The sequence below is a fragment of the Echinops telfairi genome, unplaced genomic scaffold (genome assembly GCF_000313985.2).
Source record: "Echinops telfairi isolate 266 unplaced genomic scaffold, ASM31398v2 ScPeMD7_9;HRSCAF=40, whole genome shotgun sequence".
Lineage (NCBI taxonomy): Eukaryota > Metazoa > Chordata > Mammalia > Afrosoricida > Tenrecidae > Echinops > Echinops telfairi.
Window position 1 is genome coordinate 7,153,116 of NW_022103906.1, and position 26,501 is coordinate 7,179,616.

The following is a 26,501-nucleotide window of genomic DNA, read 5'->3' on the forward strand; positions in this document are numbered from 1 at the left end:
TCTTATTCTCAAAACATTTGTTTTCTACTTGAGCCATTGGTATCAGCTCTTCATTTTTCCCCTCCCTCCCCGCTTCCCCCTCCCCCATGAACCCTTGATAATTTATAAATTATTATTTTGTCATATCTTACACGGTCCAACATCTCTCTTCACCCACTTTTATGTTGTCCATCCTCCAGAGAGGAAGTTATATGTAGATCCTTGTAATCTGTTCCCCCTTTTCTCCCTCACCTTCCCTCCATCCTCCTGGTATCAGCACTCTCACCATTGGTCCTGAGGGTTCATCTGTCCTGGATTCCCTGTGTTTCCAGTTCCTATCTGTACCAGTATACATCCTCTGGTCCAGCCAGATTTATAAGGTAGAACTGGGATCATGACAGTAGGGGGAAGGAAGCATTCAAGAACTAGAGAAAATTTGTATGTTTCATCATTGCTACATAGCACCCTGACTGGTTCGTCTCCTCCCTTCTGCAAAGGGATGTCCAATTGCCCACAGATGGGCCCTGGGTCCCCACTCTGCACTCCCCTCATTCACAATGTTATGATTGTTTTCATCTTTGATGCCTGATACCTGATCCCTTCAATGCCTCTTGATCTCACAGGCTAATGTGCGACTTCCATGTGGGCTTTGTTGTTTCTCAGCTAGATGCCTGCTTGTTTATCTTCAAGCCTTTAAGACCCCAGATGCTATATCTTTTGATAGCCAGGCAGCATCAACTTCTTCACCATATTTGCTTATGCACCCATTGTCTTCAGCAATGGTGCCAGGAAGGTGAGCATCTCAGACTGCTGAATTGTTAGAACAAAATGTTCTTGTGTTGAGGGAGTACTTGAGTAGGGGCCCACTGTCCATCTATTACCTTAATATTAAACCTATAGATATATGTACATAGATCTGTTTCCCCCTCATTGTATATAAGTGTATTTATATCTGTATATGCCTGTATTTAGATCTCTATAAATGCCCTTTGCCTCCTAGTTCTTTCTTCTATTTCTTTGTACTTTCCTTTTGTCCCACTATCATGTTCAGCCTTCATTTGGGTTTCAGGAATTCCTCTCGGTTACATTGTCCTTGATACAGTCCTGCCAGACCTCCTACACCCTCCTTGCTACTGATTTTGGATCACTTGTTCCCTTGTCTCTGTGTTTAACACCCACTTTAATTTCCCCCTCTTCCCCTCTCACATGTCCCCCTGGAACTGTTTAATACCATTTTTCCAAAAACTTTGTTTGTTTCTAATATCTTCCCTCATGAAGAAGAGTTGGTGTACTTGAAAGCTTAATTACATCTATATGATGAAATAATTGTATAATGCTCTGCTTCCTAGTGATAATAGTGTCTGTGTGTACAGAGCAATAAACAATCTCATAGTTTAACAGATCTTCCCTTTGGCCATAGGGAAAGGGTATGGCAGATTTTTGCTATCAGTATGACATGTAACTGTGTGGAGTCAACCAACACTAACTGAGTCAGGGTTGACTCTGACATCTGGGGACCTGAGAGAACAGATTAGAAAATCTACAAAGCAGATGGAACTATTCTGTGCCCTGATGTGGTAGACATACTGTTTAAAGGACTATACACAAGCCAGTATAATTTTTCTTTATTAATTTAAAAAATCAATGTGTAAAACCATAAAGCAAAAATAAGTAATAATAATAAATGAATTCTGAACAGCCATGGAGTTTTCAAAACAAGATACAGTTGCAACCTAACATCTGGAATAAGTTACTCCTGTATTCCACGGAGAGGTACCTGGAAAGGAAGTGTTTACTAAACCTTTAAAACATTAATTTTAATTGTCAATTTGCCAATTTAAAAGTCAATCTTCTTTAGAGATTAAAGTAAAATTGAAAAGTAGTCCCACATTGAGATGTTTTGAAGGTTTTTTTTTATTAGTTCTTGAATATAGAATCTTCAGAAAGCATAATTCTTTAAACTACGTTCTAATTGATAATTAACCTAAATTGGGTTGATGTAGTGTGAGATGCAGTTCATCAGGGAGAGTTAAGACCCAGTCTGCTGTCTGTTCAGGCATCTGGAGATAATCTTTACTCTCAGGCACAGAGAAAAATAACCTTAGTAAGAAGTGGGGGTTCCTGAAACAAATCTTTGGTGTAAATTGTCAGATGAAAAACTATCAGAGTCAGAGTCAGATGTTAATTTAGTCATTAAATTAACCAGTGCAGAAATAATTTAAATTCTGATCATCTGGAAGATCATAACTGTAATCATAGGTCTTGCACAGTTTCAAATACATTTAGCCAAGCAAGAAGCATCAGACCAAGTCAGCCCAGAGGGCAATTCTGAAATGTGTGAAAGTCCTAACCCTTAGATCCCTTGTCACACTAGTTACAGATGAAATGTTTATTTACATGACATGTAGCAGGACTGACTGCCAGGACACGTGCACAGACCAGTGCTCTGACTCTGAAATATACATCATGTGAGTAGCTTTGACAGTTGTTAGCATAACCACATATAAGGTTAAAACTGGAGAGAACTCATCCATGTTATGAAGTTATTAAGATTTTTCCCAATCAGTATCAAAATGAAAAAATTAATGATATTTTGTTGTTGTTCTTCCATTTTGATTTAACTCTGCCCATTACAGTAAAACAGCATACATGGTGTGTGATATGTCCATTACGGCAAGATCCAATTCCTGTGCACTCAATAATATGAGAATTATAAAGTGTTTATTTGTGGAAAGTTATGAAAAACATCTAATCCAAACATCCTAATCTTGCTGATTACAAATAATAACAATAAGCTAAGGCTGCCTATATTGTGAAATGAATTTATTTTATATCCTCTGTCATTGAGTAAGGAGGCCTGGTATCGTAGAAGTTACAAGTCGAGCTGCAGTTTGTTAAGGTCAACAATCTCAAAACAGAAGCTACTCCACAGAGAAAGATGAAGCTTTCTGCTCTCCCAAACAGTTAACAGTCTAAGAAATTCACAGGGGCACTTCTACACTGTCCTGTGGGGTTGCTATGAGTCCGCATCAACTTGATGGCTGTGAGTTTTGGTTTGGTTGGCTGTTGTGTGCAGCCTATATTATTCAAAAGCACAAAGACAAAGACTAGGTTAAACCCTGGGAATGGTGCAAGAGTCAATCAAAAGAGAATTCTGCAAGAAAATTTTGAGCTGCTGTATAACCCTGGGAGTAGAGGAACAGTCCAGCAGCACACAGAAAAGAGAGCAACATGGACTTGGTGAATCCTGACCCCTGAATTAGCAACAGAAGGCCACCAACATGAGCTTATTTCTCTCCTAGAGGGAACAGAACTCCAAACGAAATGGAAGCACACTGCAATTGAGCAGCCAGTGACAATAGTCACCTGCTCTGTCTGGGCTACATTACACATTGCCAATGTATGAATTGCAGAGTAGAAATGATCGATAAAGCTTTCACGGCCCGGATCTCTATGAGAGCAGATTGTGAAGCCTTTTTCTACTGCATCTGTAAGTGGGTTTGATCTGCCAACCTTTGGGCTAGTAGTACAGCACAGATTGCACTACCCACCTATCACTGGCTTGAGATGAGTTTTTCCAAAGAAATGGACCGGCACATTCAGGACCGTTAAGAATCTAATTCCCAAGCCCGGGTGATGCAAATGGTTAAGGAACTGGATGGTTAGCTAAAATGTTGGAGGTTTAAGTCCACCCAGGGAACCTAAGAAGAAAGCACAGGCGATCTGCTTGTGAGAAAGAAGCCACTGAAACCCTGTGAAACACAGTTCTACTGATCCGCGATGCTGTCTGCATGTGCCAGAGATAAGCCCATGGCAAATGGTAGGTGGTTAAGTAAGTAGAACAATTCCTATTAAAATACTTTGCATGCCTATCATCATGATTATTCTAAAATTGCATATAGAATGGCACCGACACTAGAAGAACTACAACAACCTTGATAAAGAAGAATAATGTATGAGAAGTCACTCAACTACTAGTTTTTACTGTCTAGCTACCATAATTCTAACACGATGGTATTGGCAGATTAATCATATCAATCCGCAAAACAGACTAGAGACCTCAGAGCCAGACACATACAAATATGCTCAACATATTTAACAACAGTACGGAAGCAACGCAAGTCCATTGAAAGCACTTGAATGCAAAGTGATGAAACAAAAAGGATCACGTGTTCAAGAAACTCAGCTGGACCAAATGAACAAGCATATCGCACAATGAACCCTGTCTGTCTAAGGGAGACAGTGAGGCTCATAGCATGTCCAAAAAATGGACGTTATACTTAAGTATAAAACATAAAACAGCAAATCATAAACACATCACAGAGGAAGAAATCATCAGGATAGAGGACTAGACAGAGTTCCTAGATGTAACATTAAGACAATAAATCATAAAAGTTGGTAAACTGGATTTTAGCAAACAGAACTTTTACTCTGTGAGAGTCCATATAAATAGGATGAAATAATAAGCAGTAAATTGAAAAATAAATCTTCTACCCAAATACTCAAAGGACCAGTATATAGTGTAGATAAAAAAATCTGAGAACTAAACCAAAAAAAAATTTGATTTAGAAGATTGAAAAAATCAGGAACAAAAGTCCACCAAAGGGAATATACAAGCCGCCAATAAGCAGACAAAGATAAAAAGGGCTCACCCTTAGGGAAAGGCAAATTAAACTGCAGTGCACACCACCGAACTGAAGAGCAAACAAAGAAAAGTGCCGACATTGACTACATTAGATACTTGCAAGGAAGTGGAGCATGTGGGTAACTTATTTAATGATGTTAGGGACATAAAAGATGACAGCCACTTGGGAAAGCAGCGTGGTAGTTTCTTAAAAAATTAAATATGCAATTAATCAATGACATCATTTGCCCTGCCCACATTTACATAAACATGAACACTCTCACCCCCTCAAACCATACAAAGGTATTTGTAGTAGCTTCTAAATACTCACAGCTGGAAACAACCCACATGTTTTCTAATAGATGAATGACTAATCATGAAATTCTACTCAATGACAGAAGTGAGGTATTGACGCATGTGGTTTAAAAACAAAAGTTAACCACCAAAATTTATACATTGCCTCATTCCCTTTACAGACAGAATGATTTAGCTGGAGAACAGATGTAGGTTAGAGATGGGTAGGACTGAAGTGGGGGGCTAGACATGATTACAAAAGACACCAGGGACCCTTTGATACTGGAAAGATTCTGCCCAGGATTGTGTTGCAGGATATATAAACTCAAGTGGGCTATAGAGTGTGTAGAACTTCATACACACAGAGTTCACATAAAAATGAACATAAGTAAAACTGGGGGCATGTGATTAACATAAAGGAATTGTATTGGTTGTGAAATTGTCACCGTTTATCCTTCCACAGGGACATGCTGATTCATGAAGCATTCCATTTATTTTTTTCCCCCGGAGCTCTGGTGGCACAATGTTTAAGCACTTAGGCTGCCAAGCAGTAGGTCAACCGCTGGAACCCAGCAGCAGGAGAAGCAGGTGAAATCACAGTCACGGAAGGCCTGCGGGTACTTCTGTTCTGGCCCACAGGGTTGCTATGAGCTTGGATCAATCTGATTGCAAAGAGTGAGCATTTCTTTTGTGTGTCTATGTGTTTGCTATTTTCCTACGTATTTGGGAAGCGTTAACCAGTGAAGGAGTAAGGGCAAAGTAGAAGAGAGGTTGATGAATAGGACCGCCCCAAATTAAATTAAGAGCTCCTGAACACAATTAATTAACTTAATTAGTAAACTCAAGTTAATGATGTTAATTTAAGATTGTTGCTATGTTAAGGTCTGAAGCCAAAGCTCTATTGTGAATCAAAAGTAATCTCAGCATCAGGAAAGTAGTCTGTCATTCCTAGAGCTCTCTAGTGTAACCAGAGGAAATTACATGATAAATAATGTTAAAGATGAATATGATTTTGCTTGATTAAACATACACCTTCTTCAGAAAACGGGTCCTGACAATGCTCAGAACAAAGGCCTTGTCAAGGTAAATCTCAGTGTTTCATATGTTCTTGCTTTGGTCAAGCAAAGAAGGTCTCATGGTTGTTTGGGAGTTAGATATACAAAATGTAATAATTAATTTGCAGCTTTAAAAGATAACTTTTGAAATATATATAATCTCCTGTCAGTCATTTGGATGGACTTCATCCAATCTTGTAACCATTAAATAAATATCAGCCAATCACTGAATTTTTATTGCACTTCCTTATATTTCTTAGTAAACTCTTTGTACTGTCTCATCGCCTCTTATCATTTAGTACAGAATCCTTTGGGCCTTGTGATCCAGATTTACAAAGGGATTTGCCTATCAGTAAAAGCTTTCTTCATTTCAGGCACACTGGTTTTTTTTGCTCATTGACAACAATTATAACGGCATAAGAATCTGCAGTTGTTGTTGTTAGCTGCCATCTAGGTGGTTCTGACCCATAGTGACCTTATGCACAACAGAATGAAATCCTGTCTTGTCCTGGGCTGTCAAAGCATTCTTTCCTTCTCCGAGGACTGCTCTCTCCTAACAGCATATTTAAAGGATGTACGTTCCACCATCTTTCCCTTGAAAGAGCACTCTGGCCATATTTGTTCCAAGACAGATTGGTTTGTCCTTCCGGCAGTCCATGGTTCTCTCAATATTCTTCCCTAGTACCACAATTCAGATGCAAGGACTCTTCTCCTATCTTCCTTATTCAATGTACAACTTTCACATGCATAGGAGGCAAGGGAGAAGACTGTGGCTTGGGACAGGCACAATGCAGTCCTCACAGTAGCATCCTTGCCGTCAGTGTTCTTAAGAGGGCCTGTGCAAAGTTACCCTGTGAAACAGGTCCTTTGCTCTCCTGCCTTTGGTTTCTGTGTGCATTGATTGTGGATCGAAGTAAGACAAATCCTTGACAACTTCAGTCTTTTCTTCGTTTATCATAATGTTCTCTATTGGTCTTCTCGTGAGGCTTTTGGTCTTTACATTAAGTTGTAATCCACACCAAAGGCTGTTTTGGTCTTCATCAGCAAGTGTTTCAAGCCTTCCTCATTTCCAGCAAGCACGTTTGTGCCGTCTGAATATTGCAGGCTGCTAATAAAGCTTCCTCCCACCCTGATGCTGAACTATTCCTCATAGAATCCAGCTTCTCTGATTACTTGCTCAGGATAGAGACTGATGTGTAGTGAGAGGAGACAACCCTGTCACACACTTTTCATGCTTTGAAAACATGCAGTATAATTTTCAATTAGCTTAATAAAATGTTCAATTTAAAGAGCATATAAAACGATTATATACGTGTGTGTGTGCTTGTTAGGGAGAGAGAGAGAAATCTGCATGAAAAGATGAGGGGAACATTTAATTTTAATCACACATTTACAAAGAAATCACTCTTCTTGGAGACAACATAAGCGACTATTGTACATATGACCACAGAACTCCAAGGAGGAATATATAACTAGGGCGGAAACAAAAACATCATTCGAAAGACTGACTTTGCAGTAAGACCATAAGGAAGCTAGCAAATGCCACCTTGATATCATAGACTGGTTTAGTCACTTATAATTATCTTTTATTGAATTTGTGCATGTTTTAGTGTCAAATATCTAGATCCTCATGGCATGGTAATTGCAATTTATATCAGTGTGTCTTTTGATCTTAAAGCACTGTCTCTCATGAACAACCGAATACTGTGCTGAAGGAAATCCTTTTTAAAGTGAGTAACAAAGCCAGTGACTAAAATAGAAATAATTGATTCCAAATATAGGTTTCTTTCTTTAGAATTCTATAGGAGCCCTAGGTTCAAACATCAGTTAGGCAACCAATTATCTAAATACCATAAGTTGATTCTCTCCTTATCTTCAACTATTTATCACAACTCTGTTCTGATACAATACAGGCACATACCAGAGAATAACAGTTAAATGTCCCCTCTTCCTTTGCTAGTACCTATGTCTGAATACTGTAAAATTCTGCTGGTTTTATATCTTAACGATAGAAAAATAGTATCTTCTGTTCACAGTGTACTTTTGACCTTTTAAAATACTATTGATCATTTACTATTTTATTTTTACTTATGACAATTCCTTGAGGTTGAATGACATAAAATATTGAGTTAAGGCTCTTGTACTCTAAATATGAATGCCACTTATTCATATTAAAATGTATTTATCCCCAGTAAATGAGTAACTTTTCATTTGAGGTTAGTTTGATGTCAAAAACACACAATGAAAACTTAAAGTACCTTTGACTGATGAATAGTGGAGAAGAGATGCTAAACTCTTCAGTGTGACAATGAATAAAGAAAGGTGTGCATTTCTGGACTCCTTGGAGAAAACAGAAACAATGAGCAAAGATACTTGTGGTCAACAACCAACAGAGCCGCTGGAAAATTCCTTGGGCTGTCCTTCAGGTTGTCTGGATCCAAAATTAGCTGAAGCAAGACCTCAACTTCACCCTACTCCAAACGTCGTGTTTGGAGTTGTTGTTGTTATGTTATGTTAGGTTAGGTTATGTTATGTTAGGTTATGTTAGGTTAGGTTAGGTTATGCTTGAACAAAAATCCCCTTTGGACCAGTAGAAAGGATTGCATGTATAGACGACTCTCCATGGGTTCCCCAGATTTCCTGGGTGAGTCAACTTCCACCAATACCTGTATAATAGGTGGAATCTGTAAACTAAAATGCTGGTGTCAAGTACTCTATTTCCCCATTGGCAGGGTTTTCAAAGCAAAGCACTCAGGCTGTACACTGTTTCCAGAGAGGCCCTATTTCTTTGACACCTACCCAAATGGTGACAAAGATAAGGACTCTCTTGCCTTCTCTAATTGATGCACAGGGTTTGTTGCTCTCCCAAATCCCTACTGTTAACCAATAGTCTTATTCCTTTCCAATATATGATATTGTAGAGTTGGCACTGTGCCATGATACACGACTCATGGTGACTTGAAAGGACCCCTTTTGCATGATAACGCGATACTAAATCATTTGGATCGGTCATTATTCAAATGGGGATTTAAGTTTTTATAAACAGTTATTCAGAAATGGCTTGTTATCCAAATGAACCGACTCCTCAATTCAGACAACAGTGACTGATTCCTCACTGACATAAATTCAAGGCATATTTTAGAACCAGTGTCCATAAATGGGTAAAGTGTAGTCACAGTGAGATTCGCAACCAATCAAAACAGCTGGAAAACTTGATATGCAATCAATTAAATTTCTTATGTTTATCCACATAGAATGATGCAATCAGTTAATAAAAATTTTAGATAAGGTTCACATGAACATGATACAATGTTACAAAGGTATCTTGTACCTGAGAACGTCTGGGCCATAGAGTGGGAAGTTTGTAGAGCCAGGGAACTCATTCTAATGATATATACTTTTGAAGAGTTCCTTTAAACTGTGACAAGTCTCAAAAGAATCTCATTGGATTTATTCTTAATACCTTGAGATTTTATCTATCTTAAAAACCTCATTTGAACCATATCTACAACTGTTAGAATATGCTGTTATATACAGTTTTGATTATAAAACATTATCAACATTTTGATATTATAACAGATCAATATTTTAAAATAGGTATATAAGCATACATTTACTGTAGATCCAAAGATATATATTTAAATTCCTTGCAACCTATTAAAGATGTATCACTTATTTTTTAGGTCAATTATTATAAAAATGCACAATACACTCAAAACATAACGTTAAATGGTATTTTATGCAAAACTAAAATAAATGCTTACATTAAAAGTTTATTTTGTCCTCTTGTATGTGTTCAAAATTTCTCTTCATTTCTTGCTTTATGTCAAGTATATTAGTAACTACCACATTAGCTATAAGCTACAGATAAATATGCCAAGAAGATAAAATGCTTCCTATTGTATGATTTATAATAAAGGTATAGTGCTATGATTTCTATGTCTATTTGTATCTTCATAGTTGTTTATAGATATAAAATATTGATTATATGAAACTCCACAACAATGGTGTGGTTGTTCAGGATCCGTGTGTCAGCTACACTTGAAAGCTAACCCATGCACCAAAAAATAAGACACTGTCTGTTCTTTCCCCCTTATCACAATTGTTGTTCTACTGCTGCTCATTGCTTGGACACTGTGGAATCCATCTCATCGAGCGTCTTCCTCTTGATTGGTGATCTTCTACTTTACCCAGCATGATGTCCTTGTCCAGGGATCACTCGTAAGATGTCCACAGTACATGAGATGAATACATACATCCTTTGACTTCTTGATGGCTGCTTTTGTGAACATTGACTGTGAATCCAAATAAGATGAAGTCCTTGATGATTCAAAATTTTCTCCATTTATTATAATATTGTCAACTGGTCCAATTGTGAGGATTTTGGTTTTCTTTACATTGAGTTGCAATCCATACTGATGACTACAGTATGATTTTCATCTTCAAGTTCTTCAAGTTTTTCTATAAGTAAGCAAGGTTGCACCTGAGAATTTCTGATTCATAACAAAAATTGATAATAAGCTTTCCTCCAAACCTGATAACTGAATTCTTTGCCATATAATCCAACTTCCAGCTTTTCAGATAATTTTCTTTCTTTTTATTTAGGGCACCAGGACCAACGATCACTAGCAGCCCAGATAACAAAAATTACGCTTCTAAAATCTCTTGATGTCGATTCCACATGTGTGCCACTTAACAACAGAAGCCCTTTTTTTTTTTCAGATAATTTTCTCACCACACAGATTGAGTTAGTATGGTGAAAAGACACAGAGCCTTGATGCACATCTTTTCTGATTTAAAGTCAGTGGCTTGATGTTGTTGCTATTTTGTTGTACATTGTTGCTTGGTCTTGATCTGTCTTGTTTTTGTGCATGTTGTTGTCTCAGGCCTTTTTTGATAGGACAGGCTGGATGAACAATCTGGAGGAGAAAACAATGGGACTGACAGTTCCGGGGGGACATGGGAGAGGGGGAGGTAGGGGGAAGGAAAGAGGTGTTAACAAACCCAGGGACAAGGGAATCACAAGCGATCCAAATTGGTGTGGAGGTGGGTGTGGGAGGCCTGGTAGGGCATTATCAAGGGGAATGCAACAAACAGGAAGTGCTGAAACTCTGGTGGGGACTGAGCATGATAGTGGGACAGGAGGAAAGTCAAGGGAAATAGAGGAAAGAGCTGGGAGGAAAAGGGCATTTATAGAGGTCTAGATAAAGACATGTACATATGCAAATATATTTATATGAGGATGAGGAAATAGATCTATGAGCCTATATTTATAGGTTTAGTATTAAGGTAGCAGAAGGACATTGGGCCTCCACTCAAGTACTCCCTCAATGGAAGAATACTTTCTTCTATTAAATTGGCATTCTATGATGCTCACCTCCCGACACAATCACTGAAGACAAAGCAGATAAATAAGCAAATGTGGCGAAGACAGCTTATGGTGCCCGGCTATCAAAAGATATAGCGTTTGGAGTCTTAAAAGCTTGAAGGTAAACAAGTGGCCATCTAGCTCAGAAGCAACAAAGCCCACATGGAACAACATATTAGCCTGTGTGATCTCGAGGTGTCGAACGGATCACTGAAGACAAATGGGTGCATAAGCAAATGTGGTGAAGAAAGCTGATGGTGCCTGGCTATCAAAAAGTATAGCGTCTGGGGTCTTAAAGGCTTGAAGGTAATCAAGCGGCCATCAAGCTCAGAAGCAACAAATCCCACATGGAAGAAGCACACCAGCCTATGCAACCACGAGGTGTCGAAGGGATCAGTTATAAGGCATCATCAGAACAAAAAATAGTGAATGATGGGGGGAGTGTAGAGTGTAGAGTGGAGACCCAAAGCCCGTTAGTAGACAACTGGAGATCCCCTTGCAGAGGCGTCTCGGGGAAGAGATGAGCCAGTCAGGGTGCAATGTAACAATGATGAGAAATATAACTTTCCTCTAGTTTATAGCAATTATTTAAGTCTATTTTTACTTTATGTCAATTCAGAAGTCATTTATTAAACGGAGACTCCTGCCCTGTAGCTCCGGACCAGCACACAACAGCAAGGAGGGGCTGGGCACAATCATGACAAGAGCAAGGGTGGCATCCAGAAGGACAGAGCAGTTTACAGTATGGTTTTCATCAAGTGCATCAAGTTTTTTTTCACTCTCAGTAAGCAAGGTTGGGTTTGTACCTGAAAATTTCTGGGTCTTATCAAAAATTGACAATGAGCTTTCCTCCAATCCTGGTAACAGAATAAGCAATAATGGATTAACAGTTCATAAGAGAAAAAAGGATTAACATTCATTTCCTTACCTGTTACTGCATTAATCTAGCCTGGCAAAGACTAAACATTTTTTAAAATTATAACTTGTGTTTGTAGTTTTCTGGACATTCTGATATTGATGCAATTTCTCCAGCAATTTCTCTAACAATTATAAAAGGCAGAAGGGCATCTTATAAAGGGATATCTCCTAATACAGTTCTCCTGCAAATTAAATTTGAGAAAATTATCAATATATATATATATATTAAATACAAATAGAATGCTCCTTAGAAGCAAAGATGGCAAGGCTTGATCTCATGTACTTTGGACATGTTATAAGGAGAGAACAGTGCCCAGAGAAGGCCATCTCGCTCGGTACAGCATAGGGGGAGAGTAACACATGAAGACCCTTGATAAGATGTATTCACACAACGGCTGCCAAAACGTGCTCAGACAGACAATTGTGAGGATGGCACAGGAGCCGGCAGCGTTTCTCTCTGTTACACAGAGGGTCACAGTGAGTCACAGCTGACTCCACAGCATCTCACCGCAGCAACATCCATATGTGTTTTTGAATGAGATTTGTTAAGTATTGTTTTTAATGGCTGCCATTCTATAACAATAACCTGAAAAATTTACCCATCCCTTGGGATGGTGGCATTTTTAAAGGAGTCCCCTACTGTTTCCATGTCTTTCTCTCACCAGGAGAGGTAAGAAAATAAAAACGCATCTACTAAAATTAAAAAATTTAAAACCATCATTAGATTGAGTATTCAATTATCTAAACTTGCAAATTTATGTTAATAATCAAGATCTAATTAGAATTCCTCTTTATTTCTTTAGCATCTCATTTTTTAAAACTCCATAACAAACAAGCAACAAAATAAATATTTGGTTTTGAATCAATTCCTAGTTCCCACTCATAGTGGTCCCAAATGTTTGAGAAGAGAACTAAGTGGCAAAGAGGCTGTTTGTTTTACATGTACTTTTTTTAGGGCTAACCTGGAGAAAGTGTCATCTAATAGTTACAGAAGGTTACAAAGAGTTTTAGGGAGTAGTTGTACTGAAAGGCAGCTGCTTACAAACAAATCAAAACAAAAAATCTGGACATCCTAAAAGGGGCAGGCAATAGAAAAGAAATTTAAAAACCATTTAAATTTAAAAACAACAAAACCAATCACCGTGAACCAACACAATCGTTGGAAAGAAAAGTAAAACAGGAGGCCTGCGTGGAGCCCAAGGTTAATCCTTCTAAAGTGATAAAAAAAAGTTGGGGAGGGTTTCCCTGAACCTCTCCGCCCCCAAGTGACTGGGCCATCAGTGTGCAGGCATAAAGGCGGAGTAGCAAAGCAACTCTTCCTAATGGTGCAAATAACATCACAAATATGTCCTACTTTAAAATGATCTGTTCTTAATAATTCAGTTTTTCTTTTCCTGATTCTGAGTTTCTTTTAAGTAAATACTATTTTCAGTAACTGCTCTAAACTCATTTACCAAATATAAATGTTTTGCTTTAATTAGTTTTCATTGATTTTTTTTCTCTAGCATTACAGAATTAAAAGTCCTACAAAATATGCCAATTCATTTACAACAAAAGAGGCAGCATCATTTAAAGATCTTTTTCAAAATTCTTTGTAAACAATTTCAGAAACTCTTCAAATATTCCTCTCTGTCTGTTACTCTCTCAGGTTTTCATACGTAAGTGTGTCGTTTTGAGAAGAAAGTTCCTAGGTCTCCATTGCCCAGGAAGTCTACAGAGCCAGCAGCATGGAAAGCAAATGAAATGGGAGATGGCAAGGGCTTGCGGGAGTCAGCGCGCAGAGGCCAGGGCAGCAGGCTAGGCAGCAGCAGAGGTGATGGCGGAGGAGGAGTCTGGGTTATGGCCCTTCACTGCCAATGGGCAGCCAGGAGCCTGCATTTCTGTGGCGAGTTCAGCCTGGCCTAGGGAACAAAGGGGTCGGACAACATTCCCAGGGAGAAGAGATTGATGCTCAGTCAAAAGTACAGTCCTACAACATCTAGGATTTTAGCAGTCACCCTAACTTCCATAGGATGCCACTCTTTTATTTATTTTTTAAATTTTCTTCTATTATATAGGTATTTTTAAACTTGTTTTCTCCTTTTTAAAATTATGTATAACTATTATGGATTTAAGAAGGGGAAAAGGGTAGAAATATTTACAGACCTTTCACAACAATGCCCTTGCCTTGGGAATCCCTTTTATCCCCTCTTTGTCTTTCTCACGCTTCAGTTACTGAGTTTTGTATTTCTGATGCTTTCCCCAGGCAGTCACTAAAATGTTGCTCATTGTAACAATTCCTTGCAGACATGCAGTACAGAAAACCATAGGCAAGTGCCACAGGCTTGACCGAGGGTAATCACAGGGCCAAAGAACTAGGATCTTACTGGTTTGGAAGCATTGAAGCATTGTTTTCCCCTTTTCATATTTTTGGTTTTTTATTTTATTTTTATTACTTTTTTCATAGCATCTCTCTAAGCAGTTTCAAGAGCAGCCCAGAGAGAGAAGGAAGTTCATCCTCTGTGCCCACACATCTGCAGTAACAGTGTGCTCCTTTGGTCCCCAAATAGCTAAGGGAATGACAGATGCTCAGTAGCAGCCTCCTGGCGACACCCTGGGGACCAGGCCCTGCCACACCTCTTGTCCCAGCCTGCCTCCAGGAGCCCCGGGGCAAGAAAAGTCCTGGAATCATTCAACAGCGGGTCTTCCCAGTCCCCGCCCTTCAGCCTCACCCTTTGGTTTCCTGTTATTTTGCTTTCAAGTTGCCTTTTCTCTTGTCTGTGCTTGTTTTTGTTTTCTCATTCTTCTTCACCACCTTCATCTTCCAGACAGATGTGTTGTGCCCCGAACATGTGCCATCTGAACTCCATAGACATTCTACTCTCCTTGAAGAAATGCGACAGTCACAGTGTCTGGCGTCTTCAGCTTGATTGATATTGGCTAATATGTCAAAGGGGTCGGCCAACAGTTCTCATGTATAAATGAATATAGGAAATGTCTTGTTTTTTAATGCAGCCTGTTCAGCAGCCTGTTTAATGTGAGACCTGGTCGCTCCAGCAGTGCTCAGTATGGGTCGAAGATTGCCACCTTTGGGCTGCTTCAGCTGCACCTGGAGTCTGGAAGCTGAAGTTCATGGCCTGGATGGAGGTGGAAGCTCTTGAAGCTGCGGTGGAGGAGCTTATTGGGCAAGGAGCTCCCTGACAGGAGAAGCCTGGAAGTGGGAGGGCACAGGGTGCTGGCCTTCTCCGTCCTGTTGCGGAATCATTGGCTGTGGCTGAGGAAACGCCTGGTTTATCTGACCCTGGGCAGCAGGATGGACAGCTCCACGCCTGCCCCTGCCCTCTGTCAGGGCAGTGCCAGGGAGGAGCCCTTTCGGGGGGAGTGGTGGAGGCTGTTGGCAAATACAGTTTCCGCCCCATGCTGCCCATTGGCCTGTGGGAGGTGGTGGGTGAAGCTGTTATTTCCTATGAGGGGAGGGACTTTAGTCTTGGTTGGTGCAGTGATGCTGGGAGGGGTGATGCCACCTGAGGGGGGCGCGGGGGAGGGTGGCCACCAAGCCTTTCATGTTGAGGGCAGCCATCTGCTGCATCTGAGCAGCAACAAAGGCAGTCTTAGGGTTCAAGTAGTCACTTTGGCAGCCGAGGCCATCAGGGCCACTTGCTGCTTCATCAGTGCCTGCACATGGGTGCCATAGGCTCTGAACAGGCTGGCCGCGGAGTTGAAAGTGCTGAATTTGCTCCAGGTCTGTGTCAGTGAACTTGACAGCCAGACTAGACGCAGCTCCTGCACCATCGGGCTGCCATGCAGGGTGTTGCTGGCGTAGGAGGAGTACTTCTCACAGACACACCCCTTGCTGGGGGCATCAGGCCTTGCAGCAGGGCGCTCTCCTCCACATTCCCTAAGGCCTGGCAGAGGTGGTTCGAGTCCTCCTTGGACTGCTGCTGTCGAACACGCCCACAAAAGAGGGTTCTAGCCCAACATATGGCCTCTTTCGCGCAAAGGAATCTTCAATAACTGAGTTTCTCAGGAACATTGTCGCGTTTTTCTTCTGAGCTCTCTCTGACTGGACTTGAACTTCCAGCCTCTCTAAGGCATTGATTCTCTGCGTCGATTCTCCACAAATTAACCTTTTCTCACATTAGGCCTTAAACATTAAATACCAGTTTCCCAAAAAGAGTTTTTTTTTTGTTTTGAACTCATGTAATTTGGAGTGTATGTTATGAAACTCCAAGATTCTATGCACTCTCTGGTTTTTAAACGGCCCCTGTGTAGCTGTCATTTCTACAATTAGATTATGAAGGGCGTGCTAAGAACAGTGACATATAAGTACTAAAACATATATGTTGATTTATGGTATAAATTTATGTGTTTATTCAAAGAAACTATTCATTTCCTTTTATATAATTTCAGATACCAAGGAAATATGTCAGAGGTTTTCAGCCTCTGATTAAATGGCCAAGTGGTCTCTGCTACAGTATGTTTCCCAAAAGGCACCTCCGTCTGATTGAGTTGGCTATTTAGGTTTTCATTCTCCGCATTTGAGCTATTGAGAGGAGTTTCTAATATTGCAAATGTCAACGTAATACATAGTTTGCTAGCACTCTCTTAACAACAAATAACATTAAAAAATAGATATATGACTTCAGATCTTTAATGGTGACCTGAGGGATTTTACATAGCATTGCTGGGCTACATTTATATTTTTAAATTTGCAGTTATTTTAAAAGCTCTCTCATTTACTTTAGTGACATCCTTTCTTAAATTAGGTGTAATGGAAATAATAAAGCTACTTTATGTGTGAGTCACATTTATTGCTCTCCTACTGCTTCATAGGTATTATTTCATTTTACTCCTTCCACAGATGACAACTGTTTATTATAGATGTCTTATAGCCATGGAAAAAGAGGTAGAGAGGTCCAGGGACTTCCACCAGGGTCACAGGGATAGCAAGTAGCAAGGTGCTGACAAGATAGTCCATCTTCAATTTCTCAGTGCTACCCAAGGAATCCAGTGTTCAAAAATAAGCTGTCCAGTTGTGCATAAAACTCATCTGAGAAGCATGTAAATCATGTAGATTTCTTGACCCCACACTAGGGGAAGCTGTGTTTTTATGAAGTTCCGTGGAGTAATACAAAACAAAGTAGAGAAATTTCATTTTTGCCAGGTCATTTGGCACATACCATTTTGGTGAGAGCGTAAGGAAATTGGGATATTAGTATATTGTGGTGGACAAGTAAATCGACATAACCTATTTCAAGAAAAATTTAAAATGCATAACAATGTAAATGAAAATACCCTTTGCTCCTGCAATTACTCCTGGAAAATTTTTCCTGAAGGAATATCAAATAACTAAGAATATGTATTCATTGAAAGTTATCTAGGAAGGAACAGTTTATAAAAGCAAAATAATGGGTGAGGAAAACAAAAAAGATTTAACTATTGAGAATTAGTTAAACTATATGACCCATCCATACATAATATTAAGTATAGACACTAGAGAAGACTCACCACCACACCCTAAGCCCAACCATACCCCCTACCATTATACCATTTTTAACTTATAATAACCCGAGTGGACAGAGCTACTGTTTGGTTTCTGAGACTGCATATCTGTATACGAGTGGACATCCCTCCCCCAACAAATTTTACCCTCCCAGAGCAACTAATGGGTTTGAGTTGCCAACCTCAGAGTCAACAGCCCAACAGTGAACTCATTGCAAAGGATGGTAACTGCTTTCACCTACCCAAATCATTCCATCCATTTTAAGATAATGTTTTGTTATGTCTACCTCACATTTCTGATCAATGGAGAAAATAATTTGTTCCAGGCACTTTTATTCAACGTGGATCAATAATTGGCATTCATGGAAACAACACTAAAAAAAAAATCAAAGATCCTACTTCATTGGACAAATCTGCTTCAAACGATCTCGTTAAAGTTTTCAAAAGCAAAGCTGACACTTTGATGAGTAGGTGAGTCTGACCCAAGGCAAGATCTGTCAATTGTATGTTCATGAACGTCTGAGAGCAAACATGGAACACAGAAGAAGGGGTATGTTCAACCTATGAGGTTGATGAACAATACTGAAAATATCGTGAACTACTAGGAAAATAAACAAAGTACCTTGGAAGAAATATAACCAGAATGTCTCTTAAAATTGAAGATGAGACTTTAACACACTTTTGTTTCTGGCAATATTAGGAAAGGTTGTTTGCTAGAAAATGACATCAGTGTAGTATCGCAGAGGGCCAACAAAAAGAGAAAACCCGTCAGATAGATGAATTGCTACAATAGGCCTTTATGGCGTCAAACATGCCAATGATTATGTTGGTGGCTCAGGAATGGGCTCAACTTTATCCTTTTATACCTTGAGCTTGGGTTGACTCCAGGATAACTAACACCTCAAAGAATTATGGTTAAAACCAAATAAGATGATATTTATTAAACATCCAGCTTACTGCATGACACATGAGGAAATAAATTTTACCAGGGGTATTGAAAGTAAGGCTATTATAATGATTATTAAAGGTAGTGGGCTATTATCATTATTTAAATTAGTAGCTATAGTAGTAGTAATGGGTTATTTAAAAGATTAGATGGGGCTTTAAGTGCTAATATGAAAAACTGTCCAAGATAAAATGAGTGAGGAAAGAATGCTACCAATGTAGATATAGTATGAACCCATATAAAATGTCACAATATGAAACACCACATATAAAACTGGTAAGTAGAGGAATAATCAGATTATCCATTTATGAACTATCAGAGTTAGAATTGGAAGTACACATGAGAATTTCAATATAATTCAATTATTATCCCTTCTTTTTTTCTAGGGAAGTAATATTATGAAATAGTTACTGGCAAGCTTTCTAACAAAGAGAAAACCTTACCAATGTGGAAAGACACTAAGAAAACAGTGAAAAGAGGATTTGAAATTTGGATTCACAACTTAAAATGTCTCTTCCAACTAACAGAACTGAGCGCTTCCTAGCCTTACAACTAGAAGTAGCTGAAGCAGAGGGTCCAGGGTAAAACCGCAGGGACTGGGCAGACTGATGCTAGTTGTCAGTGACAGTAGAGTGATCGCTATGCAAATATTTATATTGAGATTGTTATAACTTTTTGCTAGGACTCTGGATGCAATGTTCTACAGATGTAGAGTAGATTTCCACCACACCTGAACAACCTCCATCTTTGTTATTCTTGAATGCAGTTTTACAGAAATGCAAGTGGTTTAGGGGGACATATGGCATCATTGTAGGAAGCACCTGTACTTCCAACCAAAACCTGGTCATGATGTAGGAGAGTGGAAAGAGGGGGACTAATAAGAAACTTATGAGTCGAAAAGTTTTTAATTTTCCCTTTCTGCTTCTTTGAATGTTCTAATTTATTTGCATAAACACATATTTTTAATGATTAAAATATTGCTATAGATAAAACAAAATCTTAAGTTAATTTTGTGAAATTAAGTATGAAAATCATTAAAGTACCCATTTATGAAGTATCTGAGTTAGAATTTGAAGTCTACAGGAGAGTTTCAATATACTTCAATCATTACCATTTCTTTGAATGGTTTTGGAATTGGGAACAAGCTGAATTATATACTTACACGTATAAGACAGTTCTGGTGTCACCCACTTTCCCAGCATCCCCTACTGTAAGGGTGTCATATCCTCGTTCCAGTTCAAACTCTTCAAAGGCAAGTTTGATGACCTAAAGGAAAGGTACAAAATATTTAGAGGGACAGAAAGTTTTCTTGACTTTAAGCATGGCACATTTTCAGGTGCAGTAGTAACTTTTGCTTTTGAATTCCAATGTGTTTCAAATACTCATCAAGACTGTACAAGGTGCTCTAAGAAGCCATATAGCTAATTGAATACATTTGAGAACATTCAATTATTATATTGAATAGAATTTGAAATTACTGTTACTAAATCCAAGAAAATCACTATCAGTTCCAGAAAGTGAAATTCAACATCAATTATACTTTAAGCCAAACATTATCAAACATTTAACATGTCTAGTGTTGGGGATAATTTAAATATATATCAATTTAAGCTAAAAAAATGTTGATCATAGTTTGTGAGGACAGCCAGAAAAAGAAACACACTATAATAATTACCTGAAAGTTACATATGCAGATTTTAAGTATGGGTCCAAATTAACATATGAAAAGATCTTCTGAGTTTTGAAAGTTATTCTCCCCATTTAGCTTTTCATAAACTGGAAGTTTTACTGTAAAGAACACTTTGGCATGTTGATTGATACCATGACATCTAAATAAGACTAGCTTCTTATGATATAGAAAGAGAGTAAGATTCAATGAATTGCTCAGTTTTTTGATACAACAGAATAGCCAAATATAGAGATGTTTTCTCAGATGAGATTCTAAGATGTCTGTGTTCGCTTCGTTTAACTCATCTGACAACATGATGCATTTGTCTAGAGTTTTGAGGAGGTTGGGATTGTTTAAAAAAAAAAGGTAATTCAGACAATCTAAACTATAACCATTCCTCTACAATTTTTAGGGGGCTTTTAAACACAGGAATTTCTATTTTCACAAAGAGTTACGGCCTCAGAAATACAGGGACAGCCAACACTCTGTCCTCAGGGGTCACTATGAGTTAGCTGACTTTGATTCGATGGCAGTGAGTTTGTTTTATCTTTTAAGAGTAAATTGAGAAAAATATACAAAATGAATACTAGATGACATAGTTCAGATAATTTGTCCTATCCAATAGCTTGCCCATATAATAATTCTCACTTTAACCATAAGTTAAAATCCCCCTTTAACCAGAAGTACATACTATCAAGTGAAAATTATTAATTTATGAAAAATATAAAAAATGTATTTAATACTCAGGTACACGGCAATGAATATTGATGCAATCTTGTGCATTTAAAATTAAATCACTTGGAAAAATATGCTTTGTCTGTCACCCCCCAGGTCTATCCGGGTTACAGGAAAAAGGCATATGCGTAGATACAAGAGCAAAAACAAAGGACACATAATTAAATGCCAATGCATCATCTCAATACAACAAAAAGTAACTCTAATAAAAGCCAGAGATTTTGGCATTTATAAGGAAAAACATATTACCTGCTAATATTTAGAAAATAACAGGGAAAACTTAGACTTGTCAACATTCATTCTACTCAGCAAAATAATGAAAAACAGGAGCCGAAAATGTGTCCGGATTACAGCATTCACAAAAGCATCTTAGAACCATTGTGCTGGTCAGTAGGTGGCAGTTTGTAAGTCTTAAGCATCAGCATAGAGATCGTGAAAGCACAGTGTATGGCGGTGGCGCCTTTGGTGTTGCTGGTGATGCGTATGTGTGTGTGGGTGGGAGGTTGGACGCTGACAAACATGTTCTAGGAGTGGGGTGGGGAATAGCCCTATGGAAGTGATGGCTTTTCTTTAAATACATCAAAGTAATTCAAGTATAATTAAAAAAATCAAAAGCAGAAAGGTCACTGCAACGGTAGCGGTGAGAATACACAGAAGGAAAGACTGCTGCAGACAGACACACTGATGCCCTACTGCGATGGTAGAAAAAGTCATCAAAGGCAAGCTTAAAGTGGGAGGAAGGAGAGAGAAAAGGAGAGGAAAGGAGGGGAAGGAGTATGTGGGAAAGAAAAAAGAGCAGAGAAGAAAAGCGGAAACTAAATTGGGAACACTTGGAATGGGATGTATTCAAGAGTGACTTGGAGTCTATGGAAGGGTTTCAACTGCCTGTTGGTTAAACTCGAGAGTAGTAAGTTGGTAAGTTGGTTAGCGAGCGGCCTCTGCTAACCGCCAGGTCAATGTGTGCCGTTCCAAGCGGGCTGCGAACAGGTGTTCTGCCCGGCAACACTCTTTTGGAATAAATTAATTGTGCTTTTTTTGTTTTGTTTTGAATTCTTACTAAAATTAGTGATGTATCCATTATAATTTATTTTTAAAAAGTGAAACTATTTCAGAGTGTAGTGTTTGTATGAATATATTATTTTAGCAATTTGATTTGAAACAGGTGTAAGGTTTGATAGGCTGTTGGAAAAAAATATATTACACATTTAACTTAGCACCTGATGATGGATTTACTTTATTTTTATCTTCCTCCTTACTCATTTTTATACCACGATCTAATAATTAAAGAATAAAATAATTAAAGGATCACTATGAAGACCTGGATATTTCCTGTCACCTTTTTGTCACGTTTACTAAGTCATGACTGGAGTGAAGCAATGATAATGCATTAAGGTTTGAGGGTCACAGCTGGCTGATTGTCAATGAATCACCGATAGGGGTCACACTACATAAATGAACTTTCATTAGGGCTGTAAAAATTGCCATGTTGTATTGCTTTCAAGTCATGACAAAGGTTGAGAGAGAATTTATTTATTTTTAGTCTCAACAGTCAGCAGGGGCTATTGTCAAATGAAACCTATTAATTGCAATTAATTCTTAGTTTATAAAAAGAAAGAAAATGAAAATGGAGGCCCAGTCATGTGTAAGGACTTTATCTTTATGACGTATAATGTAATATGACATTCCACTAATATATCAGATAGTAAAATAGAAATATATAATTTATATCAGACATCCCCAGGTCAAATGACAGGAGAAGCTGATGATAAAAACGTCTTTCCGGTTGTGAATGATTTAGTTATATGCTGTAAAAATGGCTTCCTATGTGATGTAACCTCTACCTTCCAATCTGAATTGGTTCCCTACTGCCTATTTATGATCCTACATGTGGGGGGAGGTTAAATGGGCAGGCTTTCCCTCCCCTGAGGGAATCAGTTGCCAGACTGCTGTCTCATCCCTCCACAGGGGTGGGCCTGCTCCCTGCCTCTGGGGACAATGGACAGACTCTTGTAGGAGGGGTTTACACCCTACTGATAATGTTCCTATGGAGACCTAGAGACCACCCCCTAGACCACCCACTCATTGCTGTGTAACCTATAGTGCAGCCCCTTCCTGTGACGTATGTCTTTACCTGTAATTAGTGGGCTGGATTGCCCCCAAAAAGTATATAGGTGTAAGACTTCAAGGACTTCTCTCTCTGACTCTGACCCTGAGCTCCTTGCTGCTCACTCCCTGGTTACTCCCCTCTCCCTTGTTCCCTTTCCCTCCTTCCCTTCTCCCTCTCTCCACATGGACCACCAAGCTAGGCTGAGGTGAGCAATGTTGCTATGTATCATGCCTGACTGTATTATTGTATTATCTCTCATGTTCTTGATGACTTTAATATAATGCTTATATATCTCAACCGTACAATTGTGCATTACTGAACCCAGAAGTAGTATTACTGAACCAGTGAGTTCTAGTACCGGGTGGGGCTGGCCCCTCACCCTCCATCAGCGTCATTTTATTTTTTATTTAATACTACACCTACAGATGGATCTTCTACTTTCTTCAAGTTCCTATTTAATATATTTTCCTTAGCAATGGCTTCCCTGTCTATTCATTCAAAATAATTAGTCTGTCAGCATTCTGTCTGTTTCTTTCATAACATTTCATTTTCCTTGAAAAATTCCATATTGGTTTGCTTGTCTGGCCTGTAATGCCAGACTGTAATGCACATAATGCACTGTAAGTGCCCACAGGGCAAGCTCTCGGTCTGTTTGTTCACCATGTGTAATAACTGGCCCAGTCTTCAAGGGACTGCTGCTCTCCTACTTTGTCCAGGCCATAATGCTGAGAGTGACACCAGATAGAGAAGGGACAAAGATCCAGCCTCCTAAACAGCTTATTTCCTGGGGACATCTTGATAAATACCAACTCATTAGAGAAGTTAAAATTTGACTGATGAAGTTTCAGTAATGAATATAAATAAACTCTTCCCATTTTCAACATCAAAATAGACTCAGATTTGTGAAAAGAGAGAGAACTCAATCTAGGATTTGATATACTTTAGAGATACTTTTTTTCTTGTATTGGCTGTTATAAAACTAATTTCTATTGTAAAAAAAAGACATTGTTCACTTTTCTTAAACAATATTTTTTTTGTTTTTTCAAATATCTACTCTAAAAGGAACCTTGTCGTCACTGGCAGTAAGGTCAAGACAGTGTTGGAATGCTATCCACAGATCAACAGTTCAAATCTAACAGCTGTTCCGTGGGACAACGGTGAGGCCAGCTGCTCCTATGGGAACTGTTAGCCTCAAACCTTACATAGGGTTGATTGATGTCCATTGGCATCAACTCAATGGCAATGAGTTTTGAGTTTGCTTTAATGTAAGATTATATATATATATATATTCCAGTTCATACATATATGCAGGGTTTTTTCCTAAAGGAAACGTATTTAAACGTGTCTCTGTGATAAGTGGATGATTGCAGCCAAGTTCTATTAGCAACATGCTTAGTTTCTTTAGAGTGTGGTCAAAACAGGGTCTTCCTATAGGATAGGCTGAGCCAGTTAAATTGAAGTCAGTTCAGAAGGTTATGGCGGGGTGTTCCAAAGTGCTCAAAAGATATGCTTCCTTTAAGGACACAGGGAAATGACAGGATCTTATGATAAATAACTTTTCAAAATATTACATTTATGAAGAAATGGTCATTGCACCAAGGAACTGTTTTCCATCATAACAATGATCACTCTTCAAGGGTAGCAAGAGTTTTCTGAGAAGAATTTTGTTGAGAAACCTTGTCTCATTCACCCTGTAGCCTTGATGTTGCCCCTTCACATTATTTTTGTTCCCCAAACTCAGAGAACATTGAAAAGGAATGTAGTTCAAGTATTTGAGAATGCCAAAATTGATCATTTGCCTTGCTATGAAAAACACAGAATTTTTTTTTTTTGAAGAAAAGTCAGAGAATGCCACCCACAGAAATGTAAAGAACTGGGTGGGGGATATATTGAGAAGCAATAACTTCATAGTTCAATTTTTTTGGTTGTTGTCTAATAAAATTTCTGGAATCTTATAGTAATCCTTTAGAGTTATTCTTATTTTTAGCCCTATATAATTCTTTAGTTTATTTCCCCCCTCTAATTCCAATTCAGTTTGACTTTGTACAGTATGCACATTCCTTGCGTTCTAAGTCTCTTGTAATTAAACGAGTATACGACGAAAAGACTCAGAGTCTAGTGTAAACGGTGGAGTCTCGCAGAGAGCTGCATGACCGAGCTCATCTCAGAGTGTGACGTGTGTTTGAAGGAGCAGCTGAGACGTAGATACCTGAAAAGATTTTCTGGGAGAGATGGCATGTGGGTACTAAAGATGTCTAAAACGTGCTGTGGCGCTGAGGGTTCCTGAATTTACACAACGTGGTTTTTGTTCATTTTGCAATATTTTAAATAGATATATAAATTTTCCTCTCCTAATATTCTACCCCAATATGTTAACTTATACCTAAACCTAAGGAGGACTTGAGGCACAGGAGCTAAGCGTGTGGTTACTAACTCACAGTTGAGGTTCAAATGCACAAGTTCCTCCTAAGGAGAAAGATGTGGTAGGCCGCTCCATTAATATGAAACCTTAGTCTATATTTGGAGTTTGATAATTTGCTGTTGTTGTTGCTATCATGTGCCATAGAGTCAGTCATGAACCACATACACAACAGAACAAAGCACTGCTGGTCTTGAGCCTCCTATATTTGAGCCCATTGTTGCAGCCACTGTGTCAGCTCAGCTCCTTGAGGGTCCTCTTCTTTTTTTTTTTTTTTTTGCTAACCTTCTTCCAAATACGACATTGTCAGCCAGGGCCTGGTCTCTCCTGACAACATGTCAGATGAAGTCTCATCATCCTTGCCTGTAAGGCGCATTCTGATGCTTAGAATTAATATGGACAGGTTTGAAATTAATAGCATAGGAGATGAAAACAGGGTGTTCCGGGGAAAAAAACACTGATAAAACTAGGCTGTAATAGACTTAATTCATTAAATTTCAAATTATTTATCAGAAAAAGTATCTACTAAACTGTGAACTCCCTCATAAGGAGCATAACAAATCTGTTAGGACATCAATAATGTTGCAATACAAGCAATTCATTACACATTTTAAAAGAAAAGTCAGTTTTCATTAAATGAAAATTATCAAGCAAATTTTATAATTGTTACATATATATAATTTTAGGCTCTAGCCTGAAATTCTAAGGGCCAATATTAAACAATATAATTAATAATAAAAGACAGTCTCTCCATGTATGTACCATAGAGACTGAATAAACTTAAATCTAAACTATGTAAGAAAAACACATGTAAGCCTTCATTTCTGCTATAATTTCTCATATTGTTTCTAACTTTCAGAAGAAGTAAAAGGACTTCAGGAAAACATTATCTGGAGGCTATCCTTG

General features: G+C 38.6%; 1 protein-coding gene and 2 pseudogenes across 1 annotated transcript in view; all 3 read right to left on the reverse strand.

The window, feature by feature from the left end:
* CSMD1 (CUB and Sushi multiple domains 1) overlaps positions 1-26,501 on the reverse strand; it is a 2,262,799-nt gene that overhangs the window by 556,483 nt on the left and 1,679,815 nt on the right. The window contains exon 11 of the mRNA XM_045286696.1: positions 19,828-19,931. Coding sequence (XP_045142631.1) covers positions 19,828-19,931 — 104 coding nt within the window. The remainder of the gene's footprint in view (positions 1-19,827; positions 19,932-26,501) is intronic.
* Positions 10,555-10,665, reverse strand: LOC115868379 (annotated as a pseudogene).
* LOC115868274 lies at positions 15,250-17,760 on the reverse strand (annotated as a pseudogene).